This window comes from Protopterus annectens, chromosome 15.part0 (assembly GCF_019279795.1).
Source record: "Protopterus annectens isolate FY-2018-M chromosome 15.part0, PAN1.0, whole genome shotgun sequence".
Lineage (NCBI taxonomy): Eukaryota > Metazoa > Chordata > Ceratodontiformes > Protopteridae > Protopterus > Protopterus annectens.
In genome coordinates this window covers 19,305,171-19,321,182 of record NC_056749.1, presented here as the reverse complement: position 1 = coordinate 19,321,182, position 16,012 = coordinate 19,305,171, and the positions used below count along the sequence as shown (strand labels likewise).

Sequence of the window (16,012 nt, the reverse complement as noted above, 5' to 3'; positions counted from 1 at the left end):
TTTGGCAGGCATAGGGGAAAGTCATTGCGTCTGTTTTCAAATTGACTGTGGTCTATCTTCTCCACCTCTGGGGGCTGGTGTTTGCCACTGTCTAGCTCTGCAAAATCCTTGAGGTTGTCCTCTACCCCTTGGGCGTCTGTATCTGCCCCTTTGGGGTCTGCCCGTGGCTGGAAAGGACCAATTTTATGAAGGCCAGTTTCTGCTGAAGCGTGGAGGCTGCACCTGCAAGAAATCTGTTTGCATAGATTTCGCTTTTTCCTCCATTTTCTTTAGTACCTCCTCAGCTTCAACACCGAACAATACATCTTTTTGTAGTGGTGCATCTAATAATTTTGCTTTGACATGATCTGGTAAGGTTTGCTCTGAGCCAAGCATGTCTACGTATGACAGACCCCGTGACAGCAGCTCTACACGAGGCCTTTAAAGCATCAAAACCACACTGCAAAGTATGTTTCCCCACTTGTTCCGCTCCATGCAACAAATCCTGCAACTCTTTCAAGTCGGGTTGTTCTGTTTGCGTCATTTTGCCTTTCAGCTGAGATAGCAAGAACTGTTGGTATTTTAACATATGAAATTGACAGTTTAATGCCCTCATGTTTAAAGTGGCTGATGTATACACTTTACCTTCAGGGAGAGATTCTAGAGCATTAGAAAGGTGGGGGGAAAGGGTTTTTAGCAGTAGAGGCCTTAATTCCCTTGGGACCCTGTGAAATAGTTTCTGGGTCAGCAGTATGGCTTTTATAAAGAAACTGATGAGAATCAGGAACCCGGTAATATCGGTCTGGTTTAACAGGGGCTGGAGGTAATGAGTCTGGATTAAGACTGGCTTCTGCGTACACATCATCCAAAATATCCAAGACAGAAGGAATAGCCAAGGGCCTATGCTGGGGAAGTAGTAGAAATTCCCTGAGCCTTTTCTTGGAATCTGAGTAATCTTGGCCTTCCCAGTGGAAGTGCTCTCTCAATGTATGCAGGGTTTCCCCAAAAGAGTAGTCCTCGGGGGGGGGGGGGGGACAGAGGGAATAGACTCCTCAGCATCAGAGGATTCAAATGGGGAATAGGTGTAATCCTGGTCCTCAGAATGGTCTGAGGTAATAGAAGCCTGGTCTGAGCAAGGGTAGTCTTCCTCCAACCTGGGTCTTTTGTCTGAGGGGGGTTGAGAACCCCTGATGAGAGTAATCAAATCCTCAGCCATTTTAAGCATCTGTTTTTTAGGCATGGGGCCTTGAGAGAGGGTCTGAGGACCTTGTTTATTAACTTTCATTGCAGCTTTAGATTTAGTGAATGATTTAATAGAGGAGGTGGTAGGCCTGAAAACGCCTTCAGAGATGGCAGGCCTCGCTAAATTTTCGGTTTCCCCGCCAAGAGTGGTGTCGGTATCTGCAATGAGAATGGAGACAGAGGATCCTGCGGCCTCCGGTACTGAAGTAGCCGGTAAATTAGTTTCATCGGTAGTCAGGGGCTGCGTAGGCGCCTCGCCGAGAACCGGTAGTCAGCCTAAGCGTGATCTCAGTACCCGGTGCAGGCCTCGGATGTCTGTCCTTATCCTTGCGTATATTGCCAAAAACTGGAGTCAGTGCATCTGACGACATGATATAATTACATTTTTTGCCAAAATAATGAAGGGCGAACTCCGCCCGGCGCTTAGTGCGCTCGTTAAACCTAGCACAAAAACGGCAGGCCAAGACGTCGTGGTCTGGCCCTAAGCAAGGTATACAGTAAGAGTGAAAATCCTTATGCAGTATTTGCTTCCCACAAGAAATGCAATTAACTGTCTGACATCGGTCTGAGGCAAGAAAAGTTTCCCCAACGGGGTACTTGGCTTTAAAGGAGACTTCGGCTGAAATACTGTTCATAAATCTCAGGAGCTGGCCGACCAGCACTTGCGAACTGCTTCTGCTTCGGGCACCGCGCAGCAAGAAAGACTGAAGAAAATGGCGTCGGCTGCCTCTTTTATACCCCTGCCGCACTGATGTCAGGGAAGAAGCGACGACAACCGACGCCGGACCTAGACTTTGGAATTCAGCCGACCGAGGACCCACCTGACGGCAGGATAACCCAAGTGTGATGACTGCAGCTGTATGCACGATGAACATCCCCAAGACCCTTAGGAAATCCTGTCCGTAACTTCTGCCCTCAGAACCCTATCTTAAAAGGCATTTAATGATTACACATTTTCCTGGAGTAGGAAAGCTGTTGGTGTGCGTCTAGCAGAGCCCTTAAGATGACTACTGACTTGGCTGGAGCTGGATCCAATTCTGGCAAGTTCAGGGAGCTGTAATTTCTGGAAGCAGTTCACAGGACAGGCCATGGCCCACTCTACACCTTCCACAAGCTGTGGACTAGGATAAAGAAACAGCCTACATAGGACTTTAGATTAATGTCATAGGAGTTTAGATGAATGCCCTAGATCTGCAATGAGCATTTATCAGGGCATGATATGCAAGCAGCCAAATGACATTGCAAACCCTCAAACTTGGGTAAAGTCTGCAGTCTTTAGGGACAGGGATGTGAAACTAAGAATCTTGGGACATTCAAATTTCTTTCTAAGCTTGGTTAACTATGAGGGATAGAAGACACCCCTTAAAATTTATTTTAACTTAGGGGACCAGAGAAACTGGTTTTGACAGCTCCAGGATGGATCTCTGTGGGATGGTCTTTTCCTGGTAGAAGGAATAATGTTAAGTCTAAAAAATACTGGCTTCATATCCTTTGGGCACATGCCTGACTGCCCTGGCCAGCATCTGAGGTAATGGTCTTTACTACCCATTCCTGACATTTTCTGTATAGCAGGAAGACACCTTGCATTTTTGGAAAGGACAAATTGGTGTGTACATTTTTTTTGGAAAAAGTTTTAGGACCCACCAATCTGATGTTGTCAGACTAGTTTTATTGACTGGACAAATCTGCCTAGTCTCTTCAGACAAAGGAGACAAAGACTAGCACAGTCACAGCTCCTGTCTGGTTGGAGTTGAGCCCCATGTCCAGACCCTCCTTTATCTTTCTGCTGTCCTTTTTGAAGGACCCTTCTTACACTTGCTCTCTCTACTTTGGGTACAATTTCTACTTTATGTACTGCACTGCCTTCACATCTCTTTCTTCCAGTATGGACAACAGCATGTGACTGGAGTCACAAGAGCCATTCCTTATCCAATGGGGCATTATGACATTGCACTGACATCTTCAGGCAGGGACTGGGGCCTCAGCCAACATATGCCCCTTAAACAGCTTGGTAGCAGCAGCTGTAAATGCTGCATCTACAGAACTCACAGCCACAATTTTAGTGCATACCTCAAGCTACACTATGGTCTGGAGCTGACTGGGAATAAGTGGTAAGTTATTGAAGACACATCAAACACCATTCCACACGTTCCAGGAACTCTCAAGTTTGTCCTGATATATACTCATGTGAGTTTGATAGTTAATAGTTCTGAGAAGGCAAGGGTTGTTATTGTGCATACTGCCTCCCCCACCCCAAAGTAACCTGTCGGCTCATTTTCTAAACACTAGAAAGTGTGTAGTCCCCTGTGACCAATTTATCTCCCCTTACCAGAATCCAAGGACACCATTATCTGGATCAGCCACTAGGTTTCTGTATACAATATAGGAAGGTTCTCTGCCCTATAAAAACACTAAGGTTTCTTTATGGTGGGGGAGGGGACTGGAATGCTCAGTGCTAAAGATACTTTCAAAAAGCATACAGGCAAGACTTCGTCTACTAGAGAAATAGATACAGGCTTAAGGAGAGTCTTGCCTCAGGGAGGTCCAGGTAGGAAACAAAATCCTCCTTAGGCTGCCATTTGAAGTGCGCTCTCATAACTGAGAAACTATCCCCAAATAAGATGGCCTGCAGGGGAGACCAAGAGAACACTGTCCTCAGCCGATGACAAAACTTAGGGGGAAGAAAACTGGCAACTATAATCCATCCCCTCGGTCAGTAGAATATGCCTTGTGTGTGTGTGTGGTCACAGATGCGAGTTAGTTTTATAGAGGGGACCCAAGGCACAGGTTGGGCAAAGTATGGGTTCCTGTTTTGCACAATCACTTAGCAACTACGATCATGCAGACCTGCCTAAGTGTGGCTGGAGTGTAGAGCTCAGATGCTGTAGTATTTGGTGGTAGCCCACTAAGGGTCCAAAAACAGGTGCATCACTAACACGCCAGCTTATAGACGTGAATGTTATCCTACAAGGTGGTGATATCGCCAAACCTTCTGTAACCAATACACACTGCTGCAAGTCAAATGGGATGCAATCCAGCATACAGCTCACCTGAATGGTATGGTTTTGGTCTGAGGGCACATGACAGAAGGCACACCAGTCTGCACAGGAGCAGCACTACAGACCCCAAAAGGTCACAGCCAAAGGCTGCAAAAGTGCCTCCACAGACAGGGACAGACTGAGCAGTCCAGTTCTAGGGTCACTCCTTTTTTGGTGGGATATTCACAGGTCGCCGGCGCTGCACTGCTACAAGATAAGTTTAACCAGGGCCTTTTTTATACATCATATGCACACACAATGCAAATTCTTTTCTCCCAACAGTCTTAAGTGACCCCCTTTATCTCTCAGCTTGGGACAGTGTGTTCAAAATCAAGACAGGATGTGCACTGATCATGGTAGTCCCAATGGGAAATCTACTTCCCACAAGCACGCCCACTTTCTTTCACTGGGGCGAAATACTGCATAGGCCTCAGAATGCTTAACAAAGAACTTTAAACCCAAAGATCTTAGTAATATCGAACTTAACAGTAGAGTACAACTTTCTGTATTTATCGCAGTGCAATATGTATTTTGGCCTAGGAAGATGACAAATTGAACATTTTCTCAAAATGGTGCACACATATCCACAGCAAAAAAAGGTCTAAAGATAACACACTGCCTTTACACTACAATGTACCAATACTGAGGGAAGGTGGGGCCAAGTCCATCATTCACTGGAATGTTAAGCTCTGAGATGTCAGATTCTATTTTCAGGCTCAACATAGGGCAGAGATCCCTTTGCTCATAACTACAATACTGAAACAGTTTCAGCTAGCCCATTTAAATCTGCACACCTTCTACAAGAACCCGTTAACTGCCACCATAAAAATCAGGGCTTTCGCAAACATTGTGCCCTTGGAGGGTCCATTCCTGACAAGAAAGAAAAAGTCACAATGGTGCCACATCTTCACTGTAAACTTTCAAAGCAGACTTATAACTTGAACTGTATGAAAAAGATCCTTTAAAGCACCTTTACTGGCATCTGGGAATCAGCACTAGAATTCAGTTTCGACCTGTAGTCATTGCCCTGAACAGAATTACAGTACTTACTTAAAGCCAAAAACTATGATCTTAGAGCTGTCGCTAGGCCATTCACATACAGTAAGATATAGATCACTATAGATCTCTTCATCCTGGAAGAGACGAACTTGGCGCACCTGTAATATGCAACACAAAACGAAACTTTAATTACACATTACCTTAAACAATGCAAAACCTTACATCATGCATGCAATATCAAAACATACTGGTATGTAAATGTTAATGTTTATAATATTTCCAAAGCAACAAAGATCGAAAAAAAATATGGAAATTACGTAAATCTGTATTAAACTACATGCTTTTCTGTACTAAGACCCCCACCCCCGATCGAACTTGAGCATTCCCTGATTTACACCACCTCAGCAATGGATGTTCTACAAAAATGATACAAAGCAATGCTGTTACCATGTTAAGGATGAACTCCAATTCTTTGACAGTTGTGCTTTATGAGTATGCTGACAAGCATTTTTGACATATTCCCCAACTGCGGCACAGTGGTGCAGCGGTAGCAATGTCACCTCACAGCAAGAGGTTCTCAGGTTCGATTCTCGGCTGGGGTGCCTTCTGTGCAGAGTCTGCATATCCTCCCTGCGTTCATGTGGGTTTCCTCCGGGTGCTCCGGTTTCCTCCCACATTAAAGACATGCATCTGGAGCCTTTCTTCCAGGGCCTCAGCTGAAAATTGGCTTTGTTCCAAGTCCAACTTTCCCGGTTAACAAGTTATGTACTCACCATAACGTTCGATGTATGTAGTCCATCTCGCCTCACATTCTTACCCGTGGGTTTGAAGCCGAACCTCTGCTCTGACTGCCATACTCTAGCTCGAAGTCTTCAATTGGCTCGTGGCTAAGAGGCATCCCATCCTGCACTGCTCCCTTTCCCCAGATCTTATTTGCTGGAAGCTCAGGCAATCATACCCCACACACACAACACAGAGAGGAAGAATCAGCCCAACAAAAGGAGTACTGAAACCAAAACTAACCTCTAAGCCCTCCAGGAGGTGGAAGGCGGGAGGGTAAGTAAGAAGGTGAGGCGAGAAGGACTACATACATCGAACGTTATGGTGAGTACATAACTTCTTTATGTTATGTAGTCCAATCTCGCCTACATTCTTACCCGTGGGACAGCATCCCCAGCACCTGAACCTTGGGCGGCTCAGTGGAAAATACTCCTGAGCACTGTGGAACCAAAGGAAGATCTGCCGCTGGATATCAAATCCAATTTGTAGTGACTGATAAAGGTGCGAGGAGATGCCCAAGTAGCCGCAGCACAAATATTTATCCATAGACATCCTGGCCTGAAATGCCGTAGAGGTAGACACTGATCGTGTCCTTACAGCTTGAGGCATAAATGAAGGAAATACAACTAGAGATCCATCTGGATAAGTTACTTTGGAGACAGAAGACCCAAGTCTATTGTCTGGAAAGAGACATAGCTGATCTGATTTCCTAAGATCCTTCGTTCTAAGTAAACAGAAATGCAATTGTATATGAACATCTAGTTGGTGGAATTTTAATTCTGCCTTATTAGAAAATTCTGGGAAAAACACAGGCAGCTCAATAGACTGGTTGAGGTTAATAACCAAAGCAACCTTTGGCATAAGAGGAGGATTTGGTCCGAGGGAAACCCTATCCTTATGAAATACCAAGTAAGGAGGTCCAACTGACAAAGCTTGGAGCTCAGAGACTCGCCTGGCTGAAGTGATGGCTACCAAAAAGATAGTCTTCCACGACAACTATTTCAAGTCACAAGTAGCTGCAGGCTCAAAGGGAGACTAAGTGAGACACTGTAGCACAAAACTGAGGTCGCATGGCATTACGGGATCAAAGACTGGGGGCCGAAGCATTACAGTGACCTTTAAAAATGCCTTACAAAGTCTATGCGCCATTAGACTGGGTTCATTAGCGACATGAAAGGTGGAGATTGCCGCTAACTGAATAATTGTTGCGGCAGCTGACCCCTGACTGAAAAGCATGGAGAGAAATTCCAGAACTGATGAAATTGGTGCAGTGTAAGGGTCAATCGGCCTTTCATGAGCCCAGATGGAGAATCTTTTCCATTTACTGGAATAAATCTTCCTAGTCGAAGGCTTATGGGAAGAAGACAGAATATGAACTACTTCTGGAGGAAAATGAAGCCTGACTAGTGATGGAACTGGAGTAGCCAAACTGTCAACTGGAGGGTCTGAAGAGAGGGATGCCTGGCTGTGGATCCAGAATCCAGGGTTCGTCCATGAGATAGAGATGGAGAAAGGGGAACCAAATTTGACGAGGCCAGTCTGGAGCAAATCAGAATCTTTCTGCTCCCCAAGAAAACTGGAGGGTCTGAAGAGAGGGATGCCTGGCTGTGGATCCAGAATCCAGGGTTCGTCCATGAGATAGAGATGGAGAAAGGGGAACCAAATTTGACGAGGCCAGTCTGGAGCAAATCAGAATCTTTCTGCTCCCCAAGAATTGTGCTTTCTGAATAACCTTTGCTATCAGAGGAACAGGTGGAAAGGCATAAAGTAGACCGGAGGGCCAATCGTGAACTAGAGCATCCCTGGGTGTTTCCCCCTGAGGGGGGGATGAGGGTGAAGTAGCTGCTGTACTTGGTATTGAGGGGACTGGCAAATAGATTGCAGCAAGGCTGACCCCATCTGCGGAAAATCTGCTCCGCAACCTGCTTGTTCAGGGACCACTCGTGAGGCATCAGAATAGCTCTGCTCAACCTGTCAGCAATCAAGTTGGATTCCCCAGAATGTGCGTTGCCACAAGAAAGTGTTGGGAAGACACTGCCCACTGCCACACTCTAATAGCCTCTCTGCAAACGGGATACAACTTGGTTCCCCCCTGTTTGTTCAAATACCATACCATACCACCGACATGTTGTATGAGTGGATTGCAATTGTCTCGAGAGGAAGAAAGCTCTGGAGTGCTTGCAACGCTAATAGCACTGCTCTCATCTCCAAGACATTGATATGCAAATGTATCTCGTGCTCTTGCCATGTGCCTTGGACTGTCCTGCTGAGATACTGCCCCCCCTCCCACCCAATCTGGGAGGCATCCATGGTCACCGTGGCAACTGGAGAGGTGGAACAAAGGGCTTTCCCACATTGAGATTGCTGGTCTGAAGCCACCAGCGTAGATCCTGCTTTCACTAGTCTGCAATCATAATAAGATGCAGAAGGTGTTGTAGGGACCAGTGAGCAAAGAGCAGCCACTGAAGGAGCCTCATGTGTAGTCTTGCAAGAGGGACTACCATAATTGTGGCAGCCATTGTCCCTAACAATTTGAGAACCATTTTTGCCTTCACCTTTTTCAGTGGAAGCAACGCGTAGACCTGTTGTTGCATTGCGTCTAACATCGCCTATAAAGGTGACACGCTGCAAGGGCAACAAGGCAGACTTTTCCCAGTTTAGTGCGATACCCAATCGTTGACAGCACAATGGTGGCGTCCCTGGTCTGTAGTATTAAATGCCTGGTGGTGGCAGACAGGAGCCAGTCTAGGTACGGAAACACTTTAAATCCTTGATGTCTCAAGTGAGCAGTCACCACTGCCATACATTTGGTGAACATCCTGGGGGTTGTGGCGAGACCAAAGGGCAGGGCTCGAAACTGAAAAGGACTGGCTCCCAGCCAGAAGTGTAAATGACTTCTGGATGCCCTGTCCATCTTTACATGGTAGTAACCATCCTTGAGGTCGATAGAGCACATCCATACTTCTTTCCCCAACAATGGGAGAATAGACTGTAAAGTGACCATTTGGAACTTGGACTTTTTTACATGGAGGTTCAAGAGGCTGAGATCCAAGATGGGTCTCAGGTCCCCTGTTCTTTTCGGCACCAAAAAGAATCTTGAGTATGTCCCTAATCCGAGCTGGTCTGAGGGGACATGCTGGATGGCTCCTTTTGCTAGCAGCTTTTGAACTTCTGAAGCCGAGGAATCCCTTTGACTGGGTGGAGCATCTGGGATTCTCTTGGTTGGCGGGGGATGAGAAGAGAAGGGAATACGATATCCTCCGGAAATTATCTTCAATACCCACTCATCCTGGGTGATGCCTTGCCAGGCTTCTGGGTATAGCGAAATGCGACCCCCGACTGGCTCTGAAGAAGTGCAGTTGGGCCTCCCATCAGCAGCGCTGGTAGGAGGAACTGCAAAAGGAATCGTGGTCCCCCTGGTTATGCGGGCCTCTGCCTCTAGGGCAGCGTCTACCCGAGTTACCGCCCCCTCCCCTGCCTCTGGAGGGGGAATCACTTTGCGAGTCTTGAAAAAACCTCTGCGGCTTTCTGAACCACATTTTCCCACCCTTCTGGCCCTTGGGATAAGATCTAGAAGGCATGGAAAAACAGACTCCCATGGTAGACAGGGTTTTTCCTTCCTGCTCGCACCTAGTGAGCATCCTTCACCTTGGTTCCTAACAATGATGAACCATCAAATGGGGCATTGGTGAACATAGACTTGAAGGTCTCCGCGAAATTACAGGCGCATCCAGGAGTGCCTCCTAAGAGAGTGCTGAACTCGCTGCCCTACTCGCTCTGTCGGCTGCATGAGAGATCAGCCTCATAAAGGAGTTAGCAATAGAATTTAGGGTAGACATCTGGGCATTGACCCTTCTGAGCCACTGCATCAGAAACGTTACCCTGCAGAGACTCTCCAAGCTCTTTTAGGAGATCTCTTTGTAGCCGTGTAAAATGCGACAAATAGTTCAGCGACCGCAGAGTAAAGGCCGCTGAAGCAAACATACGCTTCCCATACCAGTCTATGATCCTCAACTCCTTGTTAGGAGGCTGGACGGTAGATGAAGTCTCAGCTAGTTCCTTCTTGGTGGCCGCTGCCACCACCATGGCATCTACTGGAATGCCATTTGTGAGAAATTCCTTATCAGCGGGGGTGGACAGAAACTTGTTGGGTCTCCTGGGGACTGGTTCCACAGTGTCAAGGGTTTCCCACATCCTTCGACAAACTATCCAGGAGTTCATCGAACGAGGGAGAAACCCAACAGGCAGAGGGTTGAGACCCAAAGGCCTTCAGGAACAGACTCCTCCTCAGAGGGAGATTTGGAGGACCAGTCACCTCTCTGCTTCAAGACCTCCAGGGTATCTGAGAAAGATCTTCAAAGGACGACTTGGTGGGACCCCTCTGAATCCTCGAGGTCTGTACCTGAAGTGATACACTCATCCTGGGAGTCTAATTGCTTCTTCTTGCACACTCCTTCTGGGGGGGGGGGGTCCTCAGGCAAACACTCTGGGGAGATCAGAAAGTTGGGGACCACTCATGGAGGTATCCTGAGGCCTTGGGTCTCCGCTGTCCAAGTACAGAGGGTGATAAACTGATACTGGTGCTGGATACTGGTGCTGGAAGGGGTAAAGTGTTGGTGCCATCAGACGCAGCTGAGAAACTGGCCAGCACGCTCCACATGACCTCGAAAGCTGACCCCCCCCCCGGCTCAGAAGAACGACCAACCGTGGAAGCCCTGGAAGCCGAAGGGATAAGGTCCGAAGCACCGAGCGGGAGGCTTGGAGCCGAAGATCGACCAGAGACCTCCCCCTCAGGTCTGACCGAGGAACTATGAGCCCTGGACCCTGCAGACAGAGCAGACGGGGTCGGAGTGGAGATCGGAACAGAGATGCCAGGATGGGCTACTGGAGCAGACGCAAAGGCATCAGACTGAACTGAAAACTCTGGCTCCGAAGGCAGAGAAAGGCTCGGAGGAGGAACATATGAGGATGGATGGGTGACAGGCTCCAGGGCCGATTGGGCTGGAGACAAACAATTTGGCCAACACCGGTGATTGGAGCAGTCTGTACCACTATATCCACATCATTGTCAGAGTGTCCTGGACCTAGAGGATAAGGACAGAGATCTGGATCTCCCTTATAGAAGGAGACTTACGAGAAGGAGAAACCAGTCTAGAAACTGAAGACCAGCTCCGAACAAGTATCTCCATCACCAGCAGAGAGACCGGGAGCCAATGTTGACTTGGTCAATTCACCCACTTCCTGCAGCCCCGAAGCCAATGGAGCCGAGGAAGCTGAAGTAGACTTGGCAACTTTCTCTGGCGGCTTCAATAAAACTAATGGAGCCGGAGAGCGTTTTTTTGATTTAGAGGTCTTGTCTGCTTTAGAGGGAGAGGATTTAGAACTGGAAGCCCTCTCAAAATCTTCTTCGAAGGAGGGTATCCGTAATCCCTTCAGAATCTGTTTGTTCTTCCTCTCTTGAACGTGTGGGCTAAAGGCGTATCAGAACGCACAGGATTCTTAGAGGTGGATAACACTCACAATCAGTAATAGACATTTTATATCCACACTTCTCGCATTTTTTGATGCCCGAAGGCTTGTGTTCTTTTGTAACCTTAGACATATTGGTAGGATACTGCACACAATATAGAAGACAAACCAGACACCAACAGAAAAACGCACGAACTATGCCTCTAAAAAGTACAGTTGTGTACATTTACCATAATTGTAGATGTTAGAGTGTATTCACTGTTGCAGTCATTACGTTTGGGTAATCTGCTGGCAGGTTGCCCTCAGTCGGCCTGAATATCAAAGTCTTGGGTCCTGCGTCGGTTGCAGTCTCCTCATTTATTTACAAGTTATGTACTTACCATAATGTTCCATCCGAGTAGGTAAACTTCATTTGTCAGCAACCTATGGGTTATCGGATCAGAGAAGGCAGCTTCCAACAGCTAAGATCAGAGCTCCAAGCTCCTCCCCCTTACCCATAATCCCCTGCTATCCCTTCCTGACCTCAGATAGAGTTTGCTCATCTATAAACCATACAATACCAAGAACCACCTCCCTACTCTAACCTGGAAACAATCCGCCATGACAGCAGGAATCCTTTGAACATCCATATAGGTTAGGGGGACGGAGAGAGGGACGGTTGCTGACAAATGAAGTTTACCTACTCAGATGCAACATTATGGTAAGTACATAACTTCTAAATCTGAAGTAGTTGACTTAATTTGTCCATCAGCCTATGGGACAGAGTCCCCAGCTACCCGATTCTTGGGAGGTCCTCATGGAAGGATGTTCCGGAGCACTGCAGAGCCAAAGGATGCTCTCCTTTTGGAAACAATATCCAACTCGTAATGATTTATAAATGTATGAGATGAAGCCCAATTGGCTGCTGAACAAATGTCATCCAACGACACCCTAGATCGAAAAGCCGCAGAGGTAGACATTGATCAAGCAGAATGGGCATGAACTCTATGTGCAGACCGGCCCGAACTCTCATATGCCAAAAGAATACATTGGGAAATCCATCTGGACAATGACTTTTGATACAGGTTTTCCCAAAGAGGACTTGGCAAAGGATACAAAAAGCTGGTCTGATTTCCTGTGATCAGCTGTCCTGTGCAAATAGAATCTCAGTTGCCTATGTACGTCCAGAGAGTGCAACTTGCATTCACTTTTGTTCTGACAATTTGGGAAGACTGGTAAAATTGGATATTAGACTCCGTTGCAATTTTGAGCAGAAAGGAGGGGTTGGTCTGAGTGAGACTATCTTTGTGGAAAATTAAATACGGTGGCTTGGCGCAAAGGGCTTGAAGCTCCGAGACCCTTCTGGCCAAAGTTATGGCAACAAGAAATGCCATCTTCCAAGATAAGTATTTCAGATCCACCGAAGTTGCAGGCTCAAAGGGTGGAGCTGTTAGAGACTGAAGTACAAGAGTTAAATCCCTAGGAGGGACTGCATCTTTTACAGGAGGTCTTAGTAGGAAAGTGCCTTTTAGGAAGGTCTTACATAATTTGGATAAAGTCAAAGTGCCGAGATCACTGCCAACATAAGATTGCGGCCAACTGGACTTTGACCGTAGAAGAACTAGCACCTTGGTCGAATAACCCTGACAGAAAATCTAGTACTGCTGGCAACGGAGCTGTAAAGGGATCTAAGTTCCGATGCTCCGCCCAAATAGAGAAACGCTTCCATTTACTATTATAGATTCTTCTAGTAGATAGCTTGTGAGAGGCTACTAGAATAGCCTTGACAGGTGACAAGATACCGGGAGTCCTAGCTATCAATGCAACTGGATCAACCAAGCTGTGAGAGCTTGAGGTTGTCCATATTCGGGGTTGACAGGCCTGACTGGTGAGAGATCAGATCCGGAATGGGATCTAGAATCCATGGGGGATTCACTAGATGAGACCATAGATAAGGGAACCAAGCTTGACGAGGCCAGAATGGGGCAATGAGGATTATTCTGCTCCCCAACCGTCTGGCTTTCTGTAAAAATTTGAGCATCAGGGGCAGAGGAGGGTAAGCATAGAGTAGACCGAGTGGCCAAACATGCACCAGAGCGTCTCTGGGGGATTCCCCGGGTGGGGGAATTAGAGCGAAGTATTCGCTGCACTTTGCGTTTGAAGGAGAGGCGAAAAGATCGCAACGAGGTTGACCCCATTTGGAGAAGATTTGCTTTGCTACTTTCGGATTCAGAGACCACTCGTACGGTGACAGGATGGATCGACTCAGTCTGTCTGCCAAAATGGACTGTCCCGGAATGTGCATCACTAAAAGTGGTTGGTGGACATAGCCCATTCCCACACTCTCATGGCCTCCCGACAAAGTGGATAGGACCTGGTTCCTCCTTGTTTGTTGATATACCAGACGACCAACATGTATGTCTGAATCGCAATTGTCCCCAAGGGAAGGCGGCTTTGAAGTGCTTGCAACGCCAAAAGCACCGCTCTCATCTCTAGGACATTGATATGCAATGAGGTCTCCGAATGGTTCCACGTGCCTTGGACGGTCCTGCCCAAGCAGTGCCCCCCCACACACATCATAGGAGAGAGGCGTCCGTGGTCACCATGGCTAGAGGAAGGGTGCCCTTTCTGGAGGTCCGGGGACTGGAGCCACCATAAGAGGGCTTTCTTGCACACCCTGCTGAGAGGAACGGGAAAGCTCAGGGGATGTAGCAGGAAGGACCACTGGACTTGTAAGGTCCATTGAAGAACTCTCATGTTTAAGCGTGCCATGGGTAGTAGGTGAATGGTTGCCGCTATCGAGCCTAGGGCCCTCAGGACCAATTCCGCAGGGGGAGCTGGGGATTGCAGAAGGGCCAGTAGATGGAGTTTCAGAGTTCGTAACCGGTCCGGAGTCAAGGAGGCTAGAAGCTGGTTGGTGTTCAATCTGGCTCCGATGTAATCTAGAATTTGCGTTGGCAGAAGGGAAGATTTTCCGATGTTGATCGTGATCCCCAGCTGGGGAGCTAGATGGAGAAAATAATCCCTGGCAGTGCAAAGTAGATGCCTGGTGGGGGCGGTCAGGAGCCAGTCGTCCAGGTACGGAAAGACCTGAATTCCCTGGAGTCTCAGGTGGGCCTCTACAATGGATAACACTTGGGTGAACACCCTGGGGGCTGTGGTGAGACCAAAGGGAAGGACCCTGAACTGGTAATGGCAGACTCCCAGCCGGAAGCGGAGGAACCTCCTGGATCGTCTGTCCATCAAAATGTGGTAGTACGCATCCATGGTCTATGGAGCACATCCAGTCGTTCTCCTGCAGAAGGGGGAGAATGGATTGAAGAGAGTGACCATCTGGAACTTTTCTTTGGCTACTGACACGTTCAGGAAGGACAGGTCGAGGATTAGTCTTAGGTCCCGCGTCTTTTTTGGCACAAAGAAGAACCTGGAGTAAAAGCCTGATCCGAACTGGTCTGGGGGGACGTGCTGGATTGCTCTTTTTCTTAGCAGCCGGAGTATTTCCTCGGCTGCCGCCTCCCTTTGATTGGGTGGGACATCGGGGAGGCTTCGGGGACTGAGAGGGGGATTGAGAACAGGAATCTTCTAGCCTCTGGATATGATCTGAGCCACCCAGCGATTTGTTGTAATGGACTCCCAAGCTGCCAGGTGCCACGAGAAACGCCCCCCGACTGCCTCCTGAGTGGAGCAGTCGGGTAACCCCTCAGGGTTGCTGCGTGGGCCGATCAGAGAAAGGTTCTCTGGACCCAAAGTTCTTCAGGCCCCCTCTGCCTCTAGGGCAGCATCCACCCTGTCCTCCTCTGCCTCTGAAGGACGAGGGGTCTGGAGCGAAACAGGACTGTGGAGACTTCCGGAACCACATCTTCTTCTGTCCCTTTTGGTTCCTGAAGGACCTCAGGGGAGCAGAGAAGCAGACTCAGACGGCAGACAACGTCTTCCAGTCTTTCGCTCTGGACCAGTGCGTCGCTTACGGTCTTGCCAAAAAAGGGCAGAACCATCAAACGAGGCATTTGCGAACGACGCCTTAAAGGGTTCTGCGAAATCACAATGACTGAGTCATGCCTGTCGCCGTAGGACACCCGCTCTAGAGGCTCCTTCCGTGGAATGGGATAGTAGCCACATAGAGGTATTGGAGATAGATTTGAGAGTGGCCATTCGGGTGAAGTACACTTTCTTGTCCTCCGCCATGGACTCTGGGGGCGACCCAGCGTATTCTTTGATAAGATCCCGCTGGAGCCATATCATGTGTGACATAGTTCAGCGACCTCACAGAAAAGGTGGCTGAAGCGAACACCCGCTTCCCCAGACGGTCCATCATCCGAGACTCCTTGTCTGGAGGATGGACCGAGGAACTCTCCTGGGCCAGTTCCCTTTTGGTGGCGGCCACCAACATGGCATCTACCGGGGCTCCCTTGCTCCAAAAATGACCTGTCCGAAGGGGGGCTGAGAATTCTGTCCGTCCTCTTTGGAATGGGCTCCAATGTCCGGTTCCTTCCATGCCCTGGTAGTAATCAGGTCTACCAGGGGAT

At 48.1% G+C, this 16,012-nt stretch overlaps 1 protein-coding gene across 2 annotated transcripts in view; it reads right to left on the bottom strand.

Moving 5' to 3' along the window:
• DCAF15 (DDB1 and CUL4 associated factor 15) overlaps positions 1–16,012 on the bottom strand; it is a 1,446,364-nt gene that overhangs the window by 1,062,463 nt on the left and 367,889 nt on the right. For both annotated transcript variants that reach the window (XM_044057323.1, XM_044057324.1), the window contains exon 4: positions 5,310–5,416. In XM_044057323.1, the coding sequence (XP_043913258.1) occupies positions 5,310–5,416 (107 nt within the window). The remainder of the gene's footprint in view (positions 1–5,309; positions 5,417–16,012) is intronic.